We start from the raw sequence: 24,116 nt of genomic DNA, 5'->3' as shown, positions 1-24,116 counted from the left end.
TGTTGCCAGGCTGGAGTGTAATGGCACGATCTTGGCTCACTGCAACTTCCGCCTCCCGGATTCAATCGATTCTCCTGCCTTAACCTCCCGAGTAGCTGGAATTACAGGCACATAACCACGCTCAGCTAATTTTTTTTGTATTTTTAGTAGAGACAGTGTTTAACCATGTTGGCAAGGCTGGTCTTGATCTCCTGACCTCATGTTCCACCCGCCTCGGCCTCCCAAGGTGCTGGGATTACAGGCATGAGCCACCACACCCGGCCCTTTATTTAATTTTTATTTTTCAGGATATAAGTAGAAGTTGAAACCAGTGTTTTATCAAAAGCTAAAAGTTTCTTTTGCTCTTTCCTTTCCCTTCATCTAACCATTGCAACAGTGAAGTTCTCAGTCTTTTTCCTCCTCTTTCCCTAAGCTGTTCTTCTTCTTCTAGGTGTTCAATTTCATCTTTAAATAGGTGATTCCCGAATACCATATGCTCTGCACTGCCTATTAGACATCTCCACTTACTATTTCACGGGTGCCTCAAATTTGGGCCCGAATTCATCATGTTCCCTTCTAAACCTCTTTCTCCTGCAGCGTTCTTTATCTCAGTGACTGGCACTAACATCTAGCTGCTGAAACTACTGGGGGTCATTTTTAACTTCTCTTTTTTTTTTTTTGAAGATGGAGTTTTTGTCTTGTTGCCCAGGCTGGTGTGCAGTGGCGCTATCTCGGCTCACTGCAACCTCTGCCTCCTGGGTTCAAGCGATTCTCATGTCTCAGCTGGGATTACAGGTGCCTGCCACCACGCCCGGCTAATTTTTGTATTTTTAGTAGAGGCACCATGTTGGCCAGGCTGGTCTTGAACTCCTGACCTTGTGATCCACCCACCTTGGCCTCCCAAAGTGCTGGGATTACAGGCATGAGCCACTGCACCCGGCGTTTAACTTCTCTCTTACCCCTTATGTCCAATCACTGATTAAGTCCTATTTATTCTGTCACCTAATATTTCTTTTTTTTCTTTTTTCTTTTTTTTTTTTTTTTAATGAGATGAGTCTCGCTGTGTCGTCCAAGCTGGAGTGCAGTGGCGTGATCTCGGCCTCCTGGGTTCAAGTGATTCTCCTGCCTTCCTCAACCTCCTGAGTAGCTGGGATTACAGGCATGGGCCACCACACCTGGCTAATTTTTGTATTTTTAGGAGGGACGGGGTTTCACCATGTTGGTCAGGCTGGTCTCAAACTCGTGATGCTGTGATCTGCCCCGCCTTGGCCTCTCAAAGTGCTGGGATTACAGGAGTGAGCCACTGTGCTTGGCCTCATCACCTAATATTTTTTAAGTTGGTTCCTTTCTTTCCATCCCTTCTACCAGTCTTTAGTCCAACTCACAGTCATCTCTTAACCTAAACTACTACAGTTAAGGTTTTAACTGGCTACAAGTACTCTTGACACCAAATGATCATTTAAAAAGTATGATCTTTTAGAGGCACTTGTCTAATCATATCATGCCTCTGCTTAAAATCTTTCAGTAATTTTCTTACTCTTTGGATAAAGTCCAAAATCCTAAACTTAGTTTGAAAGACCATGAGAGATCTGCCTGGAGGCTGTACCTGGAGCACCATACTAGAAATTGTCTGGACGAAATGGCAGCAATCATCTGGAAGAGCTAAGACTGCACAGTGGCTTTTAGATAAGTTTAGTGTAACATGTAATCTGTAATAGATTATCCATGTCTCTACAGACAGTAGAGACAAGAATAAAGTTTCATAGGTGGAAGTAAAGTTTTGACCATATAATAGATGCAAACTTATTTCTAGGAAAAATACATGAAGGAAGTTCATATGCAGAAAGATCATTTGGTTTCCAAGAATTTTTGCTTTTATGTTATAATACATGCAAAAAGCTGTGTATAAACTTGTGTATAAGTAAAAAAACATACTAAGTAAGTGTGAGAAAGACCTACTGCCCAACTTGAGTATAAAACATTTCTCAATAAGCTTTGAAGCTCTCTGTGTGCTCCTCTTCCATCACATCCTCATGCAATCTTCCCTAGGCAACCTCTATCATTAGTTTGTATGACCATTTCCTACCTTACAGTTCTACTGTGTTTGTTTTTCTAAAAAATGTTATTTGTTTAGTTCCTTTAAACAACTTTATTGAGGTATAATTGATATAGAATGAGTTGTACATGTTTAAAGTGCACTGTTTGTTTTCATATTTGTTTGCATGTGTACAACCATGACCACAGTCAAGATAGTGAACCTATCCATTCCTCCCAGAATTTTCCTCATGTCCCTTTGTAATCTTCCACCTTCATTTGCTGAGAAACCACTCTTTTTTTTGTCTGGCTTCTTTAACCCAGCATAATTATTTTGAGATTCATCCTTATTATTGCATGCATGAATTGGTGGTTCTGTTTTTTTGCAGGTAATATTTCATTGAATTGATATACCACCACTTGTTTATCCATTCGCCTGTCAGTGGGTATTTGATATTTGGGCTGTTTCTGATTTTTGGTTGTTACTCATAAAGCAGCTATAAACGTTTGTGTATATATCATAAGAGCATATGCTTTCATTTCTCTTGGGTAAATCCTTCAAAGTGGAATGGTTTGGTCATTTAGTAGGTATATAGTCAACTTTAGTTTTTCAAAGTTGTAGCAGCTGTGCTCTTTTACATTCTCATCAGCAGTGTGTGAGAACTCCAGTTGTTTCACATCCTTGCTAACACCTAGCATAGTCAGTTTTTAAAATTTCAGATGTTCACATACATGGGTATTGATACCTCATTTTGGTTTTAATTTACATTTCCTCTGTAATGGAAATTGATGATATTGAGAATTTTTTATGTGTTTACTGTCACATGAGGCCTGATGAAGTGTTTATTTAAATTTTTTACCAGCTTAACAAATTTTAATGCTTATTTCAAATAATAATAAATTTATTATTGAATTTTTAGAGGTCTTTATACACTCTGGATACAGGTGCTTTATCACATATGTAGTTTGCAGATATTTTCTTCAAGCCTGTGACTTGTCTTTTTCAAAGAGCAGAAGTTATTAATTTTGAAGATTTATTATATTTAATTTATGTTATTATTTATATTTTTGTTTTGTTTTATTATTATTAGTTTTTTACATGGAACGTGATTTTGGTGTTATATCTAAGAATTGTTACCTAACCAAGTTACAAAAATTTTTCTTCTGGAAGTCTTATAGTTTTAGAAATTACATTTGCATCTGTGAGACATTTTGAGTTAATTATTTTTATAAATGGTATGAGGTTTGGCTTGAAGATTTTTTTTTTCCTTTTTCTTTTTACATATGAATAGCCAATTGTCCCAACATTATTGGCTGAAAAGACTACCCCGCTGAATTCTTTTTGTACCTTTTTTGAAAATCATGTGACCGTGTGTGTGTGTATCTGTATCTGGGCACATATTCTGTTTCATTGGTCCCTTTGTCTGTCTTTATACCAATACTACATGCACTATCTTGAATGCCATAGTTTTATAACCTTGAAATTAGGTAGTCTGAGTCTTTTTTTTTCCCGCAAAGTTTTGGTTCTTTGTCTTTTGCATTTCCATATGAATTTTAGTGTTAGTTTACACATTAAATTTTAAAAAGCCAACTGGGGGCCAGGTGCGGTGACTCATGCCCATAATCTGAACACTTTGGGAGGCCGAGGTGGAAGGATCACTTGAGGTCAGGAGTTTGAGACCAGCCTGTCCAACATGGTGAAACCCTGTCTCTACTAAAAATACAAAGATTAACCATCCTTGGTGGCATGCACCTGTAGTCCCAGCTACTTGGGAGGCTGAGGCAGGAGAATCGCTTGAACCCAGGAGACTGAGGTTGCCATGAGCTGAGATCACGCCACTGCACTCCAGCCTGGGCAACAGTGAGACTCCGTTTCAAAAAAAAAAAAAAAAGGAAAAAAGTCTACTGGGATTTTGAGGAGAATTGACATCTTATTGTTGAGTCTTCTGATCTGTGAACATGATGTACTAACTATTTAGATCTTAATTTCAGCAGTATTTTGTAGTTTTAGTGGACTTTACATAAAATATACTATATATATTATTCTGTGCTTGCTTTTTTTACTTAGTGTTCTTTCTGAAATTCATTCATCTTGATGCATGTAGCAATAATTAATTCATTTTCACTGCTATATACCATTCCATTATATGAACATGTTGTAATTTATCTGTTCTTTTGTTGATGAATATTTGTGCTAGTTTTTTTTTTTTTTTTCTATTTCAAATAATGCATCTGTGGATATTCTTGTACATATATGTCCATGGGTTACGGTTTTCTAGGGTATATATGTGCCTAGGTATAGGCTAGTTGGGGTAGGATGTACCGTCTCAGGCTTTACTAGACATTGCCAGGTTGTTTTCTGATTTATAGCACTCCCAGTGTTTTATAAGAGTTTGTGTTACTCCCCATTCTCACCAGTTAGGGCTGTTAGACTTCTTAATTTTTGCTAATTTGGTGGGTGTGAAATAGTAACTTACTGAAGTTTTTAATATGTATTTTCTGTGTCCTAGAGGTTATCATTTCATATGTTGAGTTTTTCCTTATACGACGTATTTATTTATCTCTTTTGCCCATTTCCCTTTTATATTCTCCTTTTCTTAATACTTTTTAGGAGTCTTAAAAAATATATTTTGGATACTGGTTATGTCTTTTTAAAGTTATGTGTGTTGTGGCTGGGCGCTGTGGCTCACACCTGTAATCCCAGCACTTTCGGAGGCCAAGGCTGGTGAGATCACCTGAGCTCAGGAGTTCAAGACCAGCCCGGCCAACATGATGAAACCCCATCTCTACTAAGAATATAAAAATGAGCCGGGCATGGTGGGGCACGCCGTCCCAGCTATTTGGGAGGCTGAGGCACGAGAATCGCTTTAACCTGGGAGACGGAGGTTATGGTGAGCTGAAATTGTACCACTGTACTCCATCCTGGGCGACAGAGTGAAACTCTGTCTCAAAAAATAAATAAAATAAAATAAAAATAAAAATAAAATAAAATAATAAAATAAAATGTTACAAATATCTCTTCCCAGTTCATGGTTGGTCTTCTTATGTTCTTTTTGATGTTTCTTGATGAACAGAAGTTGTGAAGCACCTCTGGTATACTGAAGAGTTTGCCCAATTTAAAAAGCATAGTTGACCCAGCTTGCAATTAATACCTCTAAGCTCCACGTCCCATAGAAGCCTTGGTTACAGGTCTATTTTATGACTTTCCTTTATAAATATTCATAAATGACTCATTTATCTTTTCTAGTCACAGTTTTGGGGTGTGGGGGTGGAGGGAAGCAGCACCGTTTTTTTAAGGATTCAATAACAAGTTTCACAAGCATATTTTAAAACTTTTTCTTAAATTAATTTTTAGGCTGGACCAGAATATGGCCAAGGGATGAACCCTATTAGCCGCCTGGCGCAAATTCAACAGGCCAAAAAGGAAAAGGAGCCAGATTATGTTTTGCTTTCAGAAAGAGGAATGCCTCGACGTCGAGAATTTGTGATGCAGGTATTTCTAACCTTTTAAAACTACTGAAAAGATTTAGAAATCCCCAAGATGGAATAGACATATGGGTGAAAGGCAAACTAGGACTTAATAGCAGAAAGTAAAACTGTTTCCAGTTAAAGCATTCATTCTATCCAGGCCCACCTACCAACTTGGTGGAAACATTCAAGTGTCAAGGACATGTTACAATAGACAACCTAAGTTTTCAAGGGACTCTGAGTTCATACAGGTTATTTACCATGGAGTTTATCATTTAATGTGTATCTCTTAACTTTTTGTATTACATTTTGTAGCCGGAGTCTATTAACTACTGGGAATTGGAGACACATGGAATTAGAAACAAAATTTAGAAGGATAGATGTAGTAGATGGATCAGGGCCAAAATCCTGAGCTTGTGGGCTGTCAGGAAAGTTAGAAAAAGAGAGTAAGCAGGCTAGCTAACCATGGTGGGGGCTGAGGCACTCAGAATTGCTGAGATCTGACTGCTGCATTGTGTAGCCAAGAAAATTGAGGAATGGCTTCTAGTGTATTGGCAGATGGGCTAGAAATGAGGTAGAATGCCTAAAATGCTCTCCTTTTCAACGCCTACCTATTTGTCTTCATTTGCCAGCTCAAACTCCAGTCTTAAGAAATTTTTCTTTTACTTTTTTATTACAATTTCAAACATATCCAAAAGTGGGGAGAGAATAGTAATGGACCATTAATATGCCCATCACTCAAACACCACAGTTACTAAGATTTTTGCCTCACTTGATTTAGCTATTAATTTTTCTCTTCTTCCTCTGTTTCTTCCTTTCTCTCTTCTTTTCCTGAAGTATTTCAAAGATAATTTCTAACTACGTGTCATTTCAGCCTTGCAGATTCAGTGTATATTTCTAAGAAATATGAAAGCTTTTCTTACATTAGACATGATTCATTAGAATCATCTAATACCCAGTCTATATTTAAATTATTATTTTCCCCAAGCTGTTTTTAATTTTTTGTTTTATTTTTTGGTGGGGCAACAGGGTCTTGTTCTGTCAGCCAGGCTGGAGTACAGTGGCATGATCATGTCTCACTGCAGCCTTGATTTCCTGGGCTCAAGAGATCCTCCCTTTTCAGCCTCCTGAGTAGGTCAGGATTACAGGCATACACCACCATGACCAGCTAATTAAATGTTGTTGTTGTTTTATTGTTGCTGTTTATAGAGACAGGGTTTTACTATGTAGCCCAGGCTAGTGTTGAACTTCTGGCTTCAAGTGATCCTCCTGCTTCAGCCTCTCAAAGTGTTAGGATTACAGGCATGAGCCACTGTGCTTAGTCCCAAACTGTTTTTTAAATAATTGGTTAATCAGAGACTTTTTAGTCAAATCCAAGGATCTCACATTTTATGTAACTTAGATAAAATCAAAAATATTAAGTGCTGACCATGTGGTAGACATTTTGGCACTCAAATACAGTATCTCATACTGACTAACTTTCAGTGTATGGCTAAGTTGTGCCTTCCCTCCCAATTTATAATCTCCGTATTTCTTTATCTTTCAGTACCCAATACAGTGGTTCGTAAATAGTAGGACCTTAATAAACATTTGATAGATATTTGCTGCCTGCCTTCCTGCCTGTATGGCTTTTGTTGGAGATGTAAACTTACAATGTAGTCATAGATAAGTTACTCCTGGGAACCCAGATATCCAAAAAGAGGGGAATTCTCTGGTTAGTAATCACATTATTGTTAAGATGTTATTAGGATCCAGCACATGATTGTTTTGTTATTTTCACTGGTAAAATATGTTCACTATTTTTTTCCTTAACGTTCTTAGCTTTGAAGAATTCTGGAACATAGACTTTGAATGCCAAAGCTTGAAGAAAAAAGTCTCTTGAATTTTAGACATGTATTGGGAATATAAACTGGCTTTGGCTTTATTAAACAAATCCTTTTCTACAGAGTGTATTGAGTACCCCTTTTGAAAGAGGAATTTAGCATATCTTAGGCCAGCTTCCATTTTATGGGTATTCATAAACATTCTAGTCAAATGGGGACATTTGGCTGTGCTTTTAAATGTTTTCGCACTGAATTCATATTGTTTTTTCCCCTTCTGGAAGCCCCAGTGGATTCATTACAGTATTGCAGCAATTTTATCAAAGTAATGGCTTTTGTATAAACTACTTAGGCAGTGTTATCATTTGTTATAATTGAATATGGAAGCAAAATACCTAGAGATGAGATGCTCATTTTTATCTATTACCAAAGAAAAACTGTATATTTTAGAATGGATGCTGTTACTTATGTTGATTACTAGATAAAGAAAACCTCCGATGACATTATTTGGGTATTTTATTCCAAAGCAGATTTCTTAAAGCTTTTCATTTTTTTGGTGAGGAGTATTTTAATCTTTCAAACAGAAAATAATGATAACCAAGTTGCATATCAGCACACTGTGTTATTATGTGATACTAACTTTTCAGCCTGTGATTAAGATCACCAGGTTGTTAAAAAATAAATAAAAATTAAGTTTTTGGTAAATTCTATTTCAGAACTTTTCAGTTTCTTAGGTTTTTGAGGATTTGATTCATGTGAATGAACTGTTAAATTTAAAGACAAAGATTTGGCAGTCTTAAATTTACTGCATGGTAAAATAATTGAGCTTCTTTACAGATAGAAATTCACATTTAAATGTAGAGACCATATTTACAATAGTTATAAAATTTGTGACCTCTCAAGGAAGATGACTTGTGAAATTTATATATTTACTTAACTTTTATAATAAAGTGATGTTTTGAGTGACCATTGTGTTTATTAGCAGAGAATGAAAGTCCTTTGGCAATGTGGTCTTTCTGTGTTAACAAATTACTCTGGGATAACTGCTTACAAACTATTCAACCATGAGATTATTAAAATTTGCATGAGGCAAGGGCTGGGTGAATGGGTAGATGAATCTGGGAAGCACTTGTTTTAGAATAAGTAAGTGCTGAAGGTATCAGAATAGGCCAGATGGAAATCTAGCAGATAGAGAGACAAGGTGAATACAGGGATGGGAACAGCATTAAAGCTGACAAGTCCAAGACCAGGCCTCAGAGCAGTAGAGGAAGCTTCTGACGTAACTGACCAAATCTTTTCACTAAGAAGGATTCCAGCAATAACATAGGGACTGATGAAGCTGGGGGAACAAACCAAGCATCGGAAAAGATAACAGGTAGCAGAGGTAACTCTAGCCAGGGGTTTGAGTGAATTATCCTTAGGGCCTGCCATGTTGAGGCAGACACTGTTATAGCAGGTGGTGTGTATTCATCTAGCTGTAAGTACCTGGTCTCACTATACTAGATTTGTCCTTCTCAGCGTGAAGTCCAAAGACTACTTCTGATTTGTCACGATATGGTGGTTTCCAGTTTCAGAAGAAAAGGCAATGAAATATTTAAAAAATATTTCACAGGTTTAAACTATACAATTTGTGATAGTTGTTACAGAAATTCTGTAAGGAATATATTTTCAGTGTGTCATGTGCTATATGAACTGTCATTTAGTTTGTCTTTACTGAAACTCTGTTAAAAGAGAGTACAGCTCCTTTTTTATATCATTTGCACATTGTTTATGTTTAAGTTTGTATTTCGTTACCATTTTGTTGTATATTCTCCCAGTTCCTTAAAATTGGGTGGTTCACTTAAACTTAAAAGTAGTGTTGGAAATAATAACACAAAAACTGTAAATAAGGAGGTAAGAATAAGTGATGAACAGTACTCAAGTGTGGATACCAAATGGGAATTTGTATGTTCTGGGACAGATGAAACAGCCAGTGTTATGATCTTACACAAGAGACAAAAAAGAAAAGTATGGTTAGGAGTATCATGCTGTTTAGCTGAAAACTGAATTTTGTTGTCATTGTGAAATATATTAAAGTGGCATGAAGCTATTATTGAAACTTTCTAATTTTTTTTAAACAAAATGATAACTGATAAAACAATTCAACTTTTCAGATATGGATTGCCCGTTCACTTTTCTTGCTCATTTTTCTGCTAGTTTTTTAAAAACACTGATATATGGGAACCTCCTATATATTCTGGATGTGAGCCCTCTGTAGTTATATGGCATTTTAAATACCTTCCCTTGTGTTGTGACTTTCCTTTCTAAATAGTGCTTTTAGAAGAACAAGAGTAATTTTTAATGCAGTCAAATTTAAATTTTTCCTTATATTAACTTTATAGTAAGTCTAGATATCCACACAAATAAGTGTCCCTCACCTTGTTCTTCCTCAAAAGGATTTTGGCTGTTCTTAGCACTTCACATTTCCATGTAAATTTTGGAATCATCTTGTTCAAGTATTATAAAAAGATGTATGGAATTTTTATTGAGTTTTCATTGAGTTCGATTAATTGAGTTTAGGTCAATTTGAAGAGAACTGATGATATTACATTAGTATTGTCTTCAATCCATGAACATGGCATTTTGCTCTATTTATTAGGTGTTTCTTAAAGTTTCTCAATAAGGCTTTGTTTTCTATGTAGAAGATTTGCACATCCTAGGTATTTGATTTTCATTTAATGTAAATGGTATCTTTTTAATATTTTTCATCTACTACTTGAATGTTGATGGAATGGAGAAATGCAGTTCTCTTTTTCATACTGAGCTGGTTACAATCTAATTGATTCTTGTAATTCATGTATGGAGTTTCTTAGCTTCTTTATATGTGAAATCACATCTATAAATAATGAGTTCTTTTCCCTCCTGATCCTTTTTTTACTTTTTCTTGCCTTATTTCTCTGTCTAGGATTTGTGTAAACTTTTAAACAGTAGTAATAATAGGGAACATCCTCGTCTTGTTTCTAATTTGTTTCTTTCAACATTAAGTACAGTGTTTCCTGAGGTTTGCTGTAGGTGTTTTATAAAATGCCCTTTATCATATTAAAAAAGTTTTCTTTTCCTAGTTTGCTAATAGTTTTCATTATGAATGAATGTCAATTTCTAGTTTGAATTTCAAATGTTAAACCAAACTTGCATTCCTGCAATAAACCTAACTTTGTCATGAATCTTTTTCTTTTTGTATATTGCTTTATTCATTATACTGTTTAAAACTTTTGCATCTATGTTCATGAGTGAAACTGTTTAAATTTTCTTTCTTGTACTGTTCTTGTTGGGATTTGGAATCAAAATGGTAGCTCATAAAATAATTGGGGACTGATTTCTCATTTTCTGTTTTATGGATGAATTTGGATGAAAAGAAGAGCGTAATTCTTCCTTAAATATTGAGTAGAACTTTGTGGAGAAGATCTCCAGAGTTTTCTTTTTACAAAGATTTTTTATTATGGTTTTTATTTCATTAGTAGTTTTAGTCGTATTCTTTAGGCTTATTCTGTGGCAATTTGGTAATTTGTATTGTCTAAGAATTTTTCCATTGTATCTAAATATGTTTTTAAAATTTAGCATAAAATTGTTCTCTGTATTCCTTTTTTTTTTTTTTTTTTTTGGTGAGACAGAGTCTCACTGTGTCGCTCAGGCTGGAGTGCAGTGGCATGATCTTGGCTCACTGCAACTTCTTTCTCCTGGGTCCAGGCAATTCTCCTGCATCAGCCTTCCAAGTAACTGGGATTACAGGCACCTGCCATCATGCCTGGCTAATTTTTGTATTTTTAGTATAAGACAGGGTTTCACCATGTTGGCCAACCTGGCCTTGAACTCCTGACCTCAAGTAATCCACCTGCCTTGGCCTCCCAAAGTGCCGAGATTACGGGTAGTGAGCTACTCCGCCCGGCCTCAGTAATCCTTATTATTTTGTAATGCTACAGAAGCGATGGTAATCTCCCTTTTTAATTATTTCATTTCTTATTTGTGCCTTCTCCTCTTCTTTTCTTTTTTAAAAATACCCATCTCAGAGAAGAACTCATATTTTTTTTCTTGACCAGTCTTACTTTTGATTTATCGTTTTATTAGTCTTATTAGGGAACCAACTTTTGGCTTTTCTAACTTTATTGTACTTTGTTTTGTATTTCCTTACCTTTTGCTTTTTATTCTGGTTTCTCTGGGTTTGTTTTGCTGATATGTTTGTGACTTCTTGAGGTGGATGTTTAGCTCGTTACTTTGTTCCTCTCCTGTAAGCTGTTACGGTTATGCATTTTCTTCTAGACCTTCCTTTTGCTGTGTCCTTCAAGTTTTGGTATATTTCCGTGGATTATTTAAAATATTTTCTAGTTTTCACTGGAATTCCTTCTTTTGCCCATTGTAATTTGGAATTACATTGTTTATAAAATTTTTAATTTTTAATTTTAATTTTTTTAGAGATGTGGTCTTGCTCTGTTGCCCAGGGTGCAGTGCAGTGGTATGATCACAGTTCACTGCAGCCCTGAACTCCTGGGCTCAAGCAATCTTCCCACCTCAGCCTCCCAAGTAGCTGGGACTACAGCCATCTTGCCTAAATAATTAAATTTTTTTTTGTAAAGATGGGGTGTCACTACATTGCCCAGGCTGGTCTCAAACTCTTGGCCTCAAACAATCCTCCTACTGTTGGAATTATAGGTATAAGCCACCACACCTGACCAGAATTACATTGTTTAATTTCCAAAGTTGTGAATAACTATTTAACTACTTCTTCAATCACTTACTGAGACCATTGTGTAAAAAGAAATTCAACTATAGTTGTGTATTTTCTATTTCTTCTTGTAATTCTATTCTTTTTGGCTATCTACTTTACTTTTTATAGTTGTATGGTTGTAAATACGTGTATAAATTGCTCACAGAAGATAACTGTAGAATAGTTCTAATGATAAAAATCTTTTTTTATTGAGCAATTATGATGGATTAAACGCTGTGGTTTACACACATTATCTTGTTTACTTTTCAAAGCAACACTGTGCCGAAGTTGGTATTACCTGTGCTTTACTGATGAAAAACCTGAGGCTTAGAGATATTAAATAATTTGTCCCAGTTCATACAGCTAGGAAATAATAGAGTTGAGTTTCATATCCCAATCTGACTTGGAAGCCTTTGCTTTTTTGTTTTGTTTTGTTTTGTTTTTTAAAGACGGAGTATCACTCTGTGGCCCCAGGCTGGAATGCAGTGGTACAATTGTGGCTCACTGCAACCTCCACTTACCAGGTTCAAGCGATTCTCCTGCCTCAGCCTCCCGAGTAGCTGGGACTACAGGTGCGTGCCATCACACCTGGCTAATTTTTGTAAGTTTAGTAGAGACGCGGTTTCACCATATTGGCCAGGCTGATCTCGAACTCCTGACCTTGTGATCCGCCTGCCTTGGCCTCCCAAAGGGGAATTACAGGTGTGAGCCACTGTGCCCAGCCAGAAGCCTTTGTTTTTAATCATAATGTTGTAGCAACACTTGTGTATTAATTCTCTTCAGGAACTATTTAATGTAAATCTTTGTAAACTTGAATGTTTACATAAATGTTGCAATTTGAACATTATTTTAAATGGCACCAATATGAATTTCAGCCTTTTCAGTTTATCAGTTGAAATATAAGAATGCTAAAATGTAGTCATAACCAACACGAATGCTGTTAAAATGTAAATTTTATTTTTCTGCTTATATAAATAATATAAATTTAGTGTTTTAAAAAACAAATAGCATATAAATGTATATGGAAGTAAAAATTCTATAAAATTCTACCATCATGAGATAATCCTCCATTGATATTTTAAGGACCATTTTTTCATATTTTTTTCATATACATATAAGATTACATAAATGTTATGTTGCTGTTTTTATTTTGGACTGAACTTTATATTTTCAAATGCTAGAGAGTAGAATTGCTTTATGATGTAAGGACTTCCTGTTTACCAAAACAATTATCATTAATTTATTTCTTTAATCTTATCAGGTGAAGGTAGGCAATGAAGTTGCTACAGGAACAGGACCTAATAAAAAGATAGCCAAAAAAAATGCTGCAGAAGCAATGCTATTACAGCTTGGTTATAAAGCATCCACTAATCTTCAGGATCAACTTGAGAAGGTAAGAGTTAAGTTTACATCTGTGTATCCTATCTGTCATAATATCAAAGTCATTAATAAATTTTGATCTTAACTGGTATTAAAGTAGATGTCAATTTTAACTTTTCTGAGGCAATACAAAGATAGATGATCCAAGCACAAAATAACATATACTTACGGAGTAAGATGAGATATTAATGAGTATTTGTAATCTTACGATTAGAAAATGCAAAAAGTTTGTCGTGTGGTTGTACATATTTTATGTAATACCAATGTAACATTTTTAACTTGTTGACTGGTTGTTTTTGCCGTATAGATACAGTCTTAATTTGTGTCTTTTGAGAACACAGGTTGTTAGCCTTTATTTTTGGAATACAGCTGAAAACACTGGAAATAAAAATTCTGACTTACCCCTTTAGGGCAGGAACTATATTGGACAGACACTCTATAAACTAATTTTTCTATTTACTTTAAATTTAAAGGTGAACTCATAGGGTGTTTATTTTCTGCCAAGACCTGTGTTCATGGTCCCCTGTTTTTTCTGCAGCAGTTAATGACATCATTAACACCTACATCTGTTACAAGGGAAGCAGAGAACCCTGAATTCAGAACTTGGCATATAACTTGGCAGAAATTGGCTTATTTCCATTTTGTATTAAGTATCATTTTGTTATCTGTGGATTTGTAGACATTATTTCTATCAAACATTTTATTTATGTGAACATTCAAAAAACAGGCTTACTAATTACTTTTATCAAAAGTAACATGCTTTAGACCAGCATCTTCTCACACAAGAATTCTGTTTCAAAGATATTTTTAGTTTCTACAGGAACACATTTTAAAAGTTTAGAGTTAGAAACAAAAATATATAAAGACACTTTTATGTACTTTTTTGTTTTCTAGGCAATTCTTTTGAATGATTTAAAAAAATCTTTGTGTGGTATTGCTAGAGCTTTCAATTCTGTTTTTATAACCTGGCTAGTCAACACTTTTTCTTCTTTTAAAAGTATTTGTAACATGAAACCTAACATGTGTTCCAGTTTCTGTAGTCCTTATATTGTATATTTGTTGTTTTAACTTAACACATTTATATTGACTTAAAACTGGTGAGTGATCTATAAAAATATGTCAAAATAAATCTCCTCACAGACATGTATTTGTAAATTAAATGAAAGTAGAACAAAAAACCAGCATTAATTAATTAATTTCATTAATTTGAAAAACATTTTTTGTATAACCATTGTGTAATTCAGTGTTCTCCAAAGAAACAGAACCATCAGCATGTGTGTGTGTGTGTGTGTGTGTATGTGTGTGTGTGTCTGTGTATATATATTAAGGAATTGGCCCATGTGATTGTGGAGGCTTTGCTAGTGTAAAATCTGATGGGACAGGCTGACAGGATGGAGAATCAGGAAAGAGTTGAAACTTCAGTCCAAAAACAGTCTACTGGAGAATTCCTACTTGCCCTGGGAGGTCAGCTTTTTGTTCTGTTCAGGCCTTCAGCTGATTAGATGAGGACTGCCCACATTGTGGAGCATGATCTGCTTTACTCAGAGTTCACCACTTTAAATGTAAATCTTACCCAAAAACACTCTTGCAGAAACACCCAGAATAATGTTTGACCAAGTATCTGGGCACTGTGGCCCAGACAAGTTGACATACAAAATTAATCATCACACTCACTAAATGCTAGACACTTAAAAATGACTGATTTTAATAAGATGACTGAAACTTGGTCTCTGCACTCAAGGAGGTGATCTTTCTTTAAGTGCAGGGAGTGAGGAATTTTAACCGTATAACAAAACTATAGTATCCCAGAACCTAGAGAGCATGAGGATGAACCTGGAAAGTCAGGAAAAGAAGCTGAGGTCACTGTTACTATGCCAAGTAGAAAGTTTGAAGAAATGCTCATTTAAGATTTGAACATGAATGTGAATTGATCTGGTTTGCATTCTTCAAAAGATACTTCTGTTAAGTAATGTGGAGCATGGATTTGAGCAGAGCGAAACCAGACAGGAATGCCAGTCAGGAGGCAGCCAGAGTTGTTTAGGTAAGAGATATTGAGGGTCTGAACTGAGACAGTGAAGGTAGAGAGGAGGAAGGGAAAGACTCCAGAGATATTTCAGAAATGTAGTGGGTAAGATTTGAATAGCAGATAAGATGCATTCAAGATACAGGAAAAAAGAGGAGGAAAGACTACCTGCAAAAAGGAACAGAGAATGACTACTACGTCAGATGCTGCAGAGAGATCAAATAAGAGAAGGACTGAATATATTGATTTATCAATAAGATGACTTTTGATGAGTGTGGCAAAAGCAGTTTTTAAAACCAGCTAAAACAGGATTTTTTTGTTTGTTTTTTTGAGACAGAATCTAGCTCTGTCGTCCAGGCTGGAGTGCAGTGGTGCGAACTTGGCTCACTGCAACCTCCACCTCCCAGGTTCAAGCGATTCTTTCTCCTCCGCCTCCCGAGTAGCTGGTATTATAGGTGTGTACCACCATACCTGGCTGATTTTTTGTATTTTTAGTAAAGAAGCGGTTTCACCATGTTGGCCGGGCTGGCTCTCTTGACCTCAAATGATCTGCTTGCCTTGGCTTCCCAAGGTGCTGGGATTACAGGCGTGAGCCACTGCACCTGGTTGGTATTTCTTAATTATTTGGTAGAAGTTACCAGTGAAGGCTTTTGGGTTTAGAATTTTCTCTGTGGAAAGGTTTTTTAACTACAAACTCAGATTTTAAAAATAAATAGGGTTACTTAGGTTACCTACTTCTGCTTGATTGAACTTTGGTAGTTTTTGTCTTTCAAAGAATTAGTTTATTTCTTCTAAGTTGTTGAATTTACTAGTATAAAATTGTTTATAACGTTCCCTTTTTCTTTTAATCGTGGAAGAATCTGTAACATTCCCTTACTCTTTTAGTAGTGGCAGAATCTGTAATGATATTCACTTTCATTTCTGATATTGATTATTTCTTTTCTCTTTTTCTTCTGTTCAGTTTAGCTAGGGGTTTTATAAAATTTTAAATCTTTTCAAACAATTAGGTTTTAGTTGCATTGATTTTTCTCTGTTTTTCTATTTTCAGTTTTTTTGATTTCTGCTCTTTATTTTATCCTTCACTGGTTTTTGTTTTTATTTTTTTGTTCATTTCTAATTTTGTAAGGTAGAAGTTTAGGCTATATATCTGAGAACTTTCCTTTTTCTAATATAGGCATTTAATGCTGTGAATTTTTCTTTAAGCACTGATGTAGCTCTGTCCTACACATTTTGACAAGTTAGGTTTTTCTTCTCTTTTTGTTTTTTTAACATCTGGGATACACACTCTATGGGTTTTTACTTTCATTCAACTCAAAATATGTTCTGATTTCCCTCTTGATTTCTTCTTTCAGGCCCTGTATCTGTTATGATTACTTGTTTTGTTCAGTGTTAAAGTCTCCAAGTATAAGTTTGGATTTTCCTACTTCTGCTTCTTTCAGTTTTATTAGTTTTTGTTTTATGCATTTTGAAACTTTGTTGTTATATACATGTACAATTAGTGTTGCTGTGTCTTTTTGATGACCACTTTTATTGGATGTTTCCTTTTATTCCTTGTTCTGAAATCTGTTTTGTTTGATATTAATATAGCTACTCCAGTTTTATTTTGACTGGTGTTTGCATGGGATCTTTTTTTCCTGTGTTTTACTTTTAGCCTATCTTTACATTGATTTCTTTTAGAAAGCATATAATTGGGTCTTGTTCTTTAAAATTTAATTTGACAAACTTTGCCCTTTAGTTATGGTGATTAGACCTTTTGTACTTACTGAAGTTATTGAGTTGTTATATTTAAACACACCATTTTATTAGTTGCCTTTATTTTTCCCTACTTACTCTGTTTACTTTTTTTCTTCTTTGACCTCTGTTGTGGTCACATATGTTACTTCTCTAAGTTTCTCTGACCTCCTATTGTGGCTATACATGTTAGTTTTCTATATTTTTTAAACCCTACAACTCATTGTTACTAATTTTGCTTTATAAATAGTCAGTTATCTTCTTAAGTGATTAAAATCAACAGAAAATGCCTTTTATATTTACTCACATTTTGATTATTCTCAATATCCTTCATTTATTTGTGTAAATTCAGATTTCTTTCTGGTATTATACCCCTTCCTTGCTTGAAAGCTTCCTTTAATATTACTTATTTTAGCAGATCTGTAGGCAGTGCATTCTCTCAGCTTTTGTTTGTGAAAAAAGTCTTTATTTCACTTTCTTTTTTTTCTTTATAGGTTTTATTATACACAGAGTGGGGTGGGGGCTCAGACTTTCTTGGCAGCTGCTTTCCTCATGGCAGTCAGGATACTGCCTCAGCTCCTCTTGCTTCCTGTTGGTGCATATGTGTGTTTTCATCCTTTTCTTAATGAACTTGAGGGCCCGCTTGTCCTTGGAGACTTTGAGCAGCTTCATGACATGCCACTTCTACAGAGGAAGCCACACACCTCCCAGATGATGTCTTACACAAACTTTGTGTGCTTGGTGAGGTGTCCAGGGTGGCAGCCCTGCCTCAGCTTGCTTATATTCTTGTTCACCATGGGCCCTGGTTGAGGCCCATGGCCATGTGGTAATGCAGAACTATGGCTGCTGCTCTTCAGTGACTGCTGTAGCAGAAAATTTCACTTTTTTTTTTCGTTTTTAAGCCTGCAATGAATCACCTTCATTTTTGAAAGTTGTTTTTTTCTGGATATAGAATTCTGGGTTTCCTGTTTCTTCTAGTACTTTAAAGATCTTGCTCCACTGTCTCTTGATAGGCATAATTTTCAATGTAAAGTCTATTGTAATTCTTACTTGTTCTTGTTGATGTATTTTTTTTTCCTTTCTCAGCCTTCAATATATTTCTTTTCTTTATTTTCCAGCAATTTGGCTGTGATGTATCTAAGTTTATCTTCTCTGCCCCTGTACTCTTTCCCCACCCTTCTTCCTCCCTTCTTTCTATTTTTCTTCCTTCTCCTTCTCCTCTACCTTTTCTTCTTTTCCTTCTTATCCTCTTCCTTCCTTCTTCTCATTTTTTCTCTCATTTTTTTCTCCTCCTCCTACTTCCTTCTCCCCCTACTTCCTTCTCCTCTTTCTTTTTTTTTTAATTTTATTTTGTATTATACTTTAAGTTCTTGTGTACAGGTGCACAATGTGCAAGTTTGTTACATATGTATACATGTGCCATGTTGGTGTGCTGCACCCATTAACTCAGCATTTACATTAGGTATATCTCCTAAAGCTATCCTTCCCTCCTCCCCCCTCCCCACTATAGGACCCAGTGTGTGATGTTCCCCTTCCTGTGTCCAAGTGATCTCATTGTTCAATTCCCAACTATGAGTGAGAACATGCGGTGTTTGGTGTTCTGTTCTTGCGACAGTTTGCTGAGAATGATAGTTTCCAGCTGCATCCATGTCCCTACAAAGGACACGAAGTCATCCTTTTTTATGGCTGCATAGTATTCCATGGTGTATATGTGCCACATTTTCTTAATCCAGTCTGTCACTGATGGACATTTCGGTTGATTCCACGTCTTTGCTATTGTGAATAGTGCTGCAATAAATATATGTGTGCATGTGTCTTTATAGTAGCATGATTTATAATCCTTTAGGTATATACCCAGTAATGGGATGGCTGGGTCAAATGGTATTTCTAGTTCTGGATTCTTGAGGAATCGCCACACTGTTTTCCACAGTGGTTGAACTAGTTTACAGTCCCACCAACAGTGTAAAAGTGTTCCTATTTCTCCACATCCTCTCCAGCACCTGTTGTTTCCTGACTTTTTAATGATTGCCATTCTAACTAGTATGAGATGGTATCTCATTGTGGTTTTGATTTGCATTGCTCTGATGGCCAGTGATGATGAGCATTTTTTTGTGTGTCTGTTGGCTGTATGAATGTCATCTTTTGAGAAGTGTCTGTTCATTCATATCCTTTGCCCACTTTTTGATGGGGTTGTTTTTTTCTTGTAAATTGGATTGACTTCTTTATAGGTTCTGGGTATTTGTCAGATGAGTAGATTGCAAAAATTTTCTCCCATTCTGTAGGTTACCTGTTCACTCTGATAGTAGTTTCTTTTGCTGTGCAGAAGCTCTTTAGTTTAATTAGATCCCATTTGTCAATTTTGGGTTTTGTTGCCATTGCTTTTGGTGTTTTAGACATGAAGTCCTTGCCCATGCCTATGTCCTGAATGGTATTACCTAGGTTTTCTTCTAGGGTTTTTATGGTTTTAGGTCTAACATTTAAGTCTCTAATCCATATTGAATTAGTTTTCGTATAAGGAGTAAGGAAAGGATCCAGTTTCAGCTTTCTACTCATGACTAGCCAATTTTCCCAGCACCATTTATTAAATAGGGAGTCCTTTCCCCATTTCTTGTTTTTGTCAGGTTTGTCAAAGATCAGATGGCTATAGATGTGTGGTATTATTTCTGAGGGCTCTGTTCTGTTCCATTGGTCTATATCTCTGTTTTGGTACCAGGACCATGCTGTTTTGGTTACTGTAGCCTTGTAGTATAATTTGAAGTCAGGTAGCGTGATGCCTCCAGCTTTGTTCTTTTGGCTTAGGATTGTCTTGGCAATGCGGGCTCTTTTTTGGTTCCATATGAACTTTAAAGTAGTTTTTTCCAATTCTGTGAAGAAAGTCATTGGTAGCTTGATGGGGATGGCGTTGAATCTATAAATTACCTTGGGCAGTATGGCCATTTTCACAATATTGATTCTTCCTATCCATGAGCATGGTATGTTCTTCCATTTGTTTGTGTCCTCTTTTATTTCACTGAGCAGTGGTTTGTAGTTCTTGAAGAGGTCCTTCACATCCCTTGTAAGTTAGATTCCTAGGTATTTTATTCTCTTTGAAGCTATTGTGAATGGGAGTTCGTTCATTATTTGGCTCTCTGTTTGTCTGTTACTGGTGTATAAGAATGCTTGTGATTTTTGCACATTTATTTTGTATCCTGAGACTGTGCTGAAGTTTCTTATCAGCTTAAGGAGATTTTTGGCTGAGACAGTGGGGTTTTTTAAGTATACAATCATGTCATCTGCAAACAGGGACATTTTGACTTCTTCTTTTCCTAACTGAATACCCTTTATTTCTTTCTCTTGCCTGATTGCCTTGGCCAGAACTTCCAACACCATGTTGAATAGGAGTGGTGAGAGAGGGCATCCCTATCTTGTGCCAGTTTTCAAAGGGAATGCTTCCAGTTTTTGCCCATTCAGTATGATATTGGCTGTGGGTTGTCATAAATAGCTCTTATTATTTTGAGATACGTTCCATCAATACCGAATTTATTGAGAGTTTTTAGCATGAAAGGCTGTTGAATTTTGTTGAAGGCCTTTTCTGCATCTATTGAGATAATCATGTGGTTTTTGTCTTTGGTTCTGTTTATATGCTGGATTATGTTTATTGATTTGTGTATGTTGAACCAGCCTTGCATCCCAGGGATGAAGCCCACTTGATCATGGTGGATAAGCTTTTTGATGTGCTGCTGGATTCGCTTTGCCAGTATTTTATTGAGGATTTTTGCATCGATGTTCATCAGGGATATTGGTCTAAAATTCTCTTTTTTTGTTGTATCTCTGTCAGGCTTTGGTATCAGGATGATGTTGGCCTCATAAAATGAGTTAGGGAGGATTCCCTCTTTTTCTGTTAATTGGAATAGTTTCAGAAGGAATGGTACCAACTCCTCCTTGTACCTCTGGTAGAATTCGGCTGTGAATCCGGCTGGTCCTGGACTCTTTTTGGTTGGTAGGCTATTAATTATTGCTTCAATTTCAGAGCCTGCTATTGGTCTATTCAGGGATTCAACTTCTTCCTGGTTTAGTCTTCGGAGAGTGTAAGTGTCCAGGAAATTATCCATTTCTTCTGGATTTTCTAGTTTATTTGCGTAGAGGTGTCTATAGTATTCTCTGATGGTAGTTTGTATTTCTGTGGGGTGGGTGGTGCTATCCCCTTTATCATTTTTATTGCGTCTATTTGATTCTTCTCTCTTTTCCTCCTTATTAGTCTTGCTAGCGGTCTATCAATTTTGTTGATCTTTTCAAAAAACCAACTCCTGGATTCATTGATTTTTTGGAGGGTTTTTTGTGTCTCTATCTCCTTCAGTTCTGCTCTGTTATTTCTTGCCTTCTGCTAGCTTTTGACTGTGTTTGCTCTTGCTTCTCTAGTTCTTTTAATTGTGATGTTAGGGTGTCAGTTTTACATCTTTCCTGCTTTCTGTTGTGAGCATTTAGTGCTATAAATTTCCCTCCACACACTGCTTTAAATGTGTCCCAGAGATTCTGGTATGTTGTATCTTTGTTCTTATTGGTTTCAAAGAACATCTTTATTTCTGCCTTCATTTCGTTATGTACCCAGTAGTCATTCAGGAGCAGGTTGTTCCGTTTCCATGTAGTTGAGCGGTTTTGATTGAGTTTCTTAGTCCCGAGTTCTAGTTTGATTTCACTGTGGTCTGAGAGACAGTTTGTTATAATTTCTGTTCTTGTACATTTGCTGAGGAGTGCTTTACTTCCAACTATGTGATCAATTTTGGAATACATGTGATGTGGTGCCGAGAAGAATGTATATTCTGTTGATCTGGGGTGGAGAGTTCTGTAGATGTCTATTAGGTCCGTTTGGTGCAGAGTTGAGTTCAATTCCTGGATATCCTTGTTAACTTTCTGTCTCGTTGATCTGTCTAATGTTGACAGTGGGGTGTTAAAGTCTCCCATTATTAGTTTATGGGAGTCTGAGTCTCTTTGTAAGTCTGTAAGGACTTGCTTTATGAATCTGGGTGCTCCTGTATTGAATGCATGAATACTTAAGATAGTTAGCTCTTCCTGTTGAATTGATCCCTTTACCATTATGTAATGACCTTCTTTGTCTCTTTTGATCTTTGATGGTTTACAGTCTGTTTTATCAGAGACTAGAATTGCAACCCCTGCTTTTTTTTGTTTTCCATTTAATTGGGATCTTCCACCATCTCTTTATTTTGAGTCTATGTATGTCTCTGCATGTGAGATGGGTCTCCTGAATACAGAAAACTGATGGGTCTTGACTCTATCCAATTTGCCAGTCTGTGTCTTTTAATTGGACCATTTAGTCCATTTACATTTAAGGTTAATATCATTATGTGTGAACTTGATCCTGTCATTATGATATTAACTGGTTATTTTGATCGTTAGTTGATGCAGTTTCTTCCTAGCATCGATGGACTTTACATTTCGACATGTTTTTGCAGTGGCTGGTACCTGTTGTTCCTTTCCATGTTTAGTGCTTCCTCCAGGATCTCTTGTAGGGCAGGCCTGGTGGTTACAAATCTCTAAGCACTTGCTTGTCTGTAAAGGATTTTGTTTCTCCTTCACTTATGAAACTTAGTTTGTCTGGATATGAAATTCTAGGTTGAAAATTCTTTTCTTTAAGAATATTGAATATTGGCCTCCACTCTCTTCTGGCTTGGAGAGTTTCTGCTGAGAGATCTGCTGTCAGTCTGATGGGCTTCCATTTCTTGGTAACCCGACCTTTCTCTCTGGCAGCCCTTAACATTTTTTCCTTCATTTCAACTTTGGTGAATCTGACAATTATGTGTCTTGGAGTTGCTCTTCTTGAGGAGTATCTTTGTGGTGTTCTCTCTCTTTCCTGAATTTGAATGTTGGCCTGCCTTACTAGGTTGGGGAAATTCTCCTGCATGATATCCTGCAGTGTTTTCCAATTTGATTCCATTTTTCCCATCACTTTCAGGCACACCAATCAGACGTAAATTTTGTCTTTTCTCATAGTCCCATATTTCTTGGAGGCTTTGTTTATTTCTTTTTACTCTTTTTTCTCTAAACTTCTCTTCTCACTTCATTTCATTCATTTGATCTTCAATTGCTGATACTCTTTCTTCCAGTTGATGGAGTTGGTTACTGAAGCTTGTGCGTTTGTTACGTAGTTCTCGTGTTATGGTTTTCATCTCTGTCAGTTCTATTAAGGACTTCTCTACATTGGTTATTCTAGTTAGCCATTCGTCAAATCTTTTTTCAAGGTTTTTAGTTTCTTTGCACTGGTTACGTAGTTCCTCCTTTAACTCTGAGAAGTTTGATCAACTGAAGCCTTCTTCTCTCAACTCATGAAAGTCATTCTCCGTCCAGCTTTGTCCTGTTGCTGGTGATGAGCTGCGTTCCTTTGGAGGGGGAGATGCACTCTGATTTTTTGAATTTCCAGCTTTTCTGCACTGCTTTTTTCCCATCTTTGTGGTTTTATGTGCCTTTGGTCTTTGATGATGGTGACGTACTGATGGGGTTTTGGTGTGGGTGTCCTTCCTGTTTGTTAGTTTTCCTTCTAACAGTCAGGACCCTCAGCCACAGGTCTGTTGGAGTTCGCTTGAGGTCCACTACAGACCCTGTTTGCCTGGGTATCAGCAGCGGAGGCTGCAGAAGATAGAATATTGCTGAACAGCAAGTGTTGCTGTCTGATTCTTGCTCTGGAAGCTTAGTCTCATGGGTGTACCCAGCTGTGTGAGGTGTGAGGTGTCAGTGTGCAGCTAGTAGGGGATGCCTCCCAGTTAGGCTACTCAGGGGTCAGGGACCCACTTGAGCAGGCAGTCTGTCCGTTCTTAGATCTCAGCCTCCGTGCTGGGAAATCCACTGCTCTCTTCAAAGCTGTCAGACAGGCACATTTACCTCTGCGGAGGTTTCTGCTGCTTTTTGTTTAGCTGTGCCCTGTCCCCAGAGGTAGAGTCTACAAAGG

At 36.5% G+C, this 24,116-nt stretch overlaps 1 protein-coding gene across 12 annotated transcripts in view; it reads left to right on the top strand.

The window, feature by feature from the left end:
* Positions 1–24,116, top strand: part of STAU2 (staufen double-stranded RNA binding protein 2) — a 333,041-nt gene that overhangs the window by 140,268 nt on the left and 168,657 nt on the right. For all 12 annotated transcript variants that reach the window (XM_031669627.1, XM_031669631.1, XM_021942426.2 and 9 more), the window contains 2 exons: positions 5,369–5,506; positions 13,304–13,435. In XM_031669627.1, coding sequence (XP_031525487.1) covers positions 5,369–5,506; positions 13,304–13,435 — 270 coding nt within the window. The remainder of the gene's footprint in view (positions 1–5,368; positions 5,507–13,303; positions 13,436–24,116) is intronic.

Source organism: Papio anubis, chromosome 8 (assembly GCF_008728515.1).
Source record: "Papio anubis isolate 15944 chromosome 8, Panubis1.0, whole genome shotgun sequence".
Lineage (NCBI taxonomy): Eukaryota > Metazoa > Chordata > Mammalia > Primates > Cercopithecidae > Papio > Papio anubis.
The sequence above is the reverse complement of the archived record's forward strand: the minus strand, read 5'-3'. Positions and strand labels throughout refer to the sequence as shown.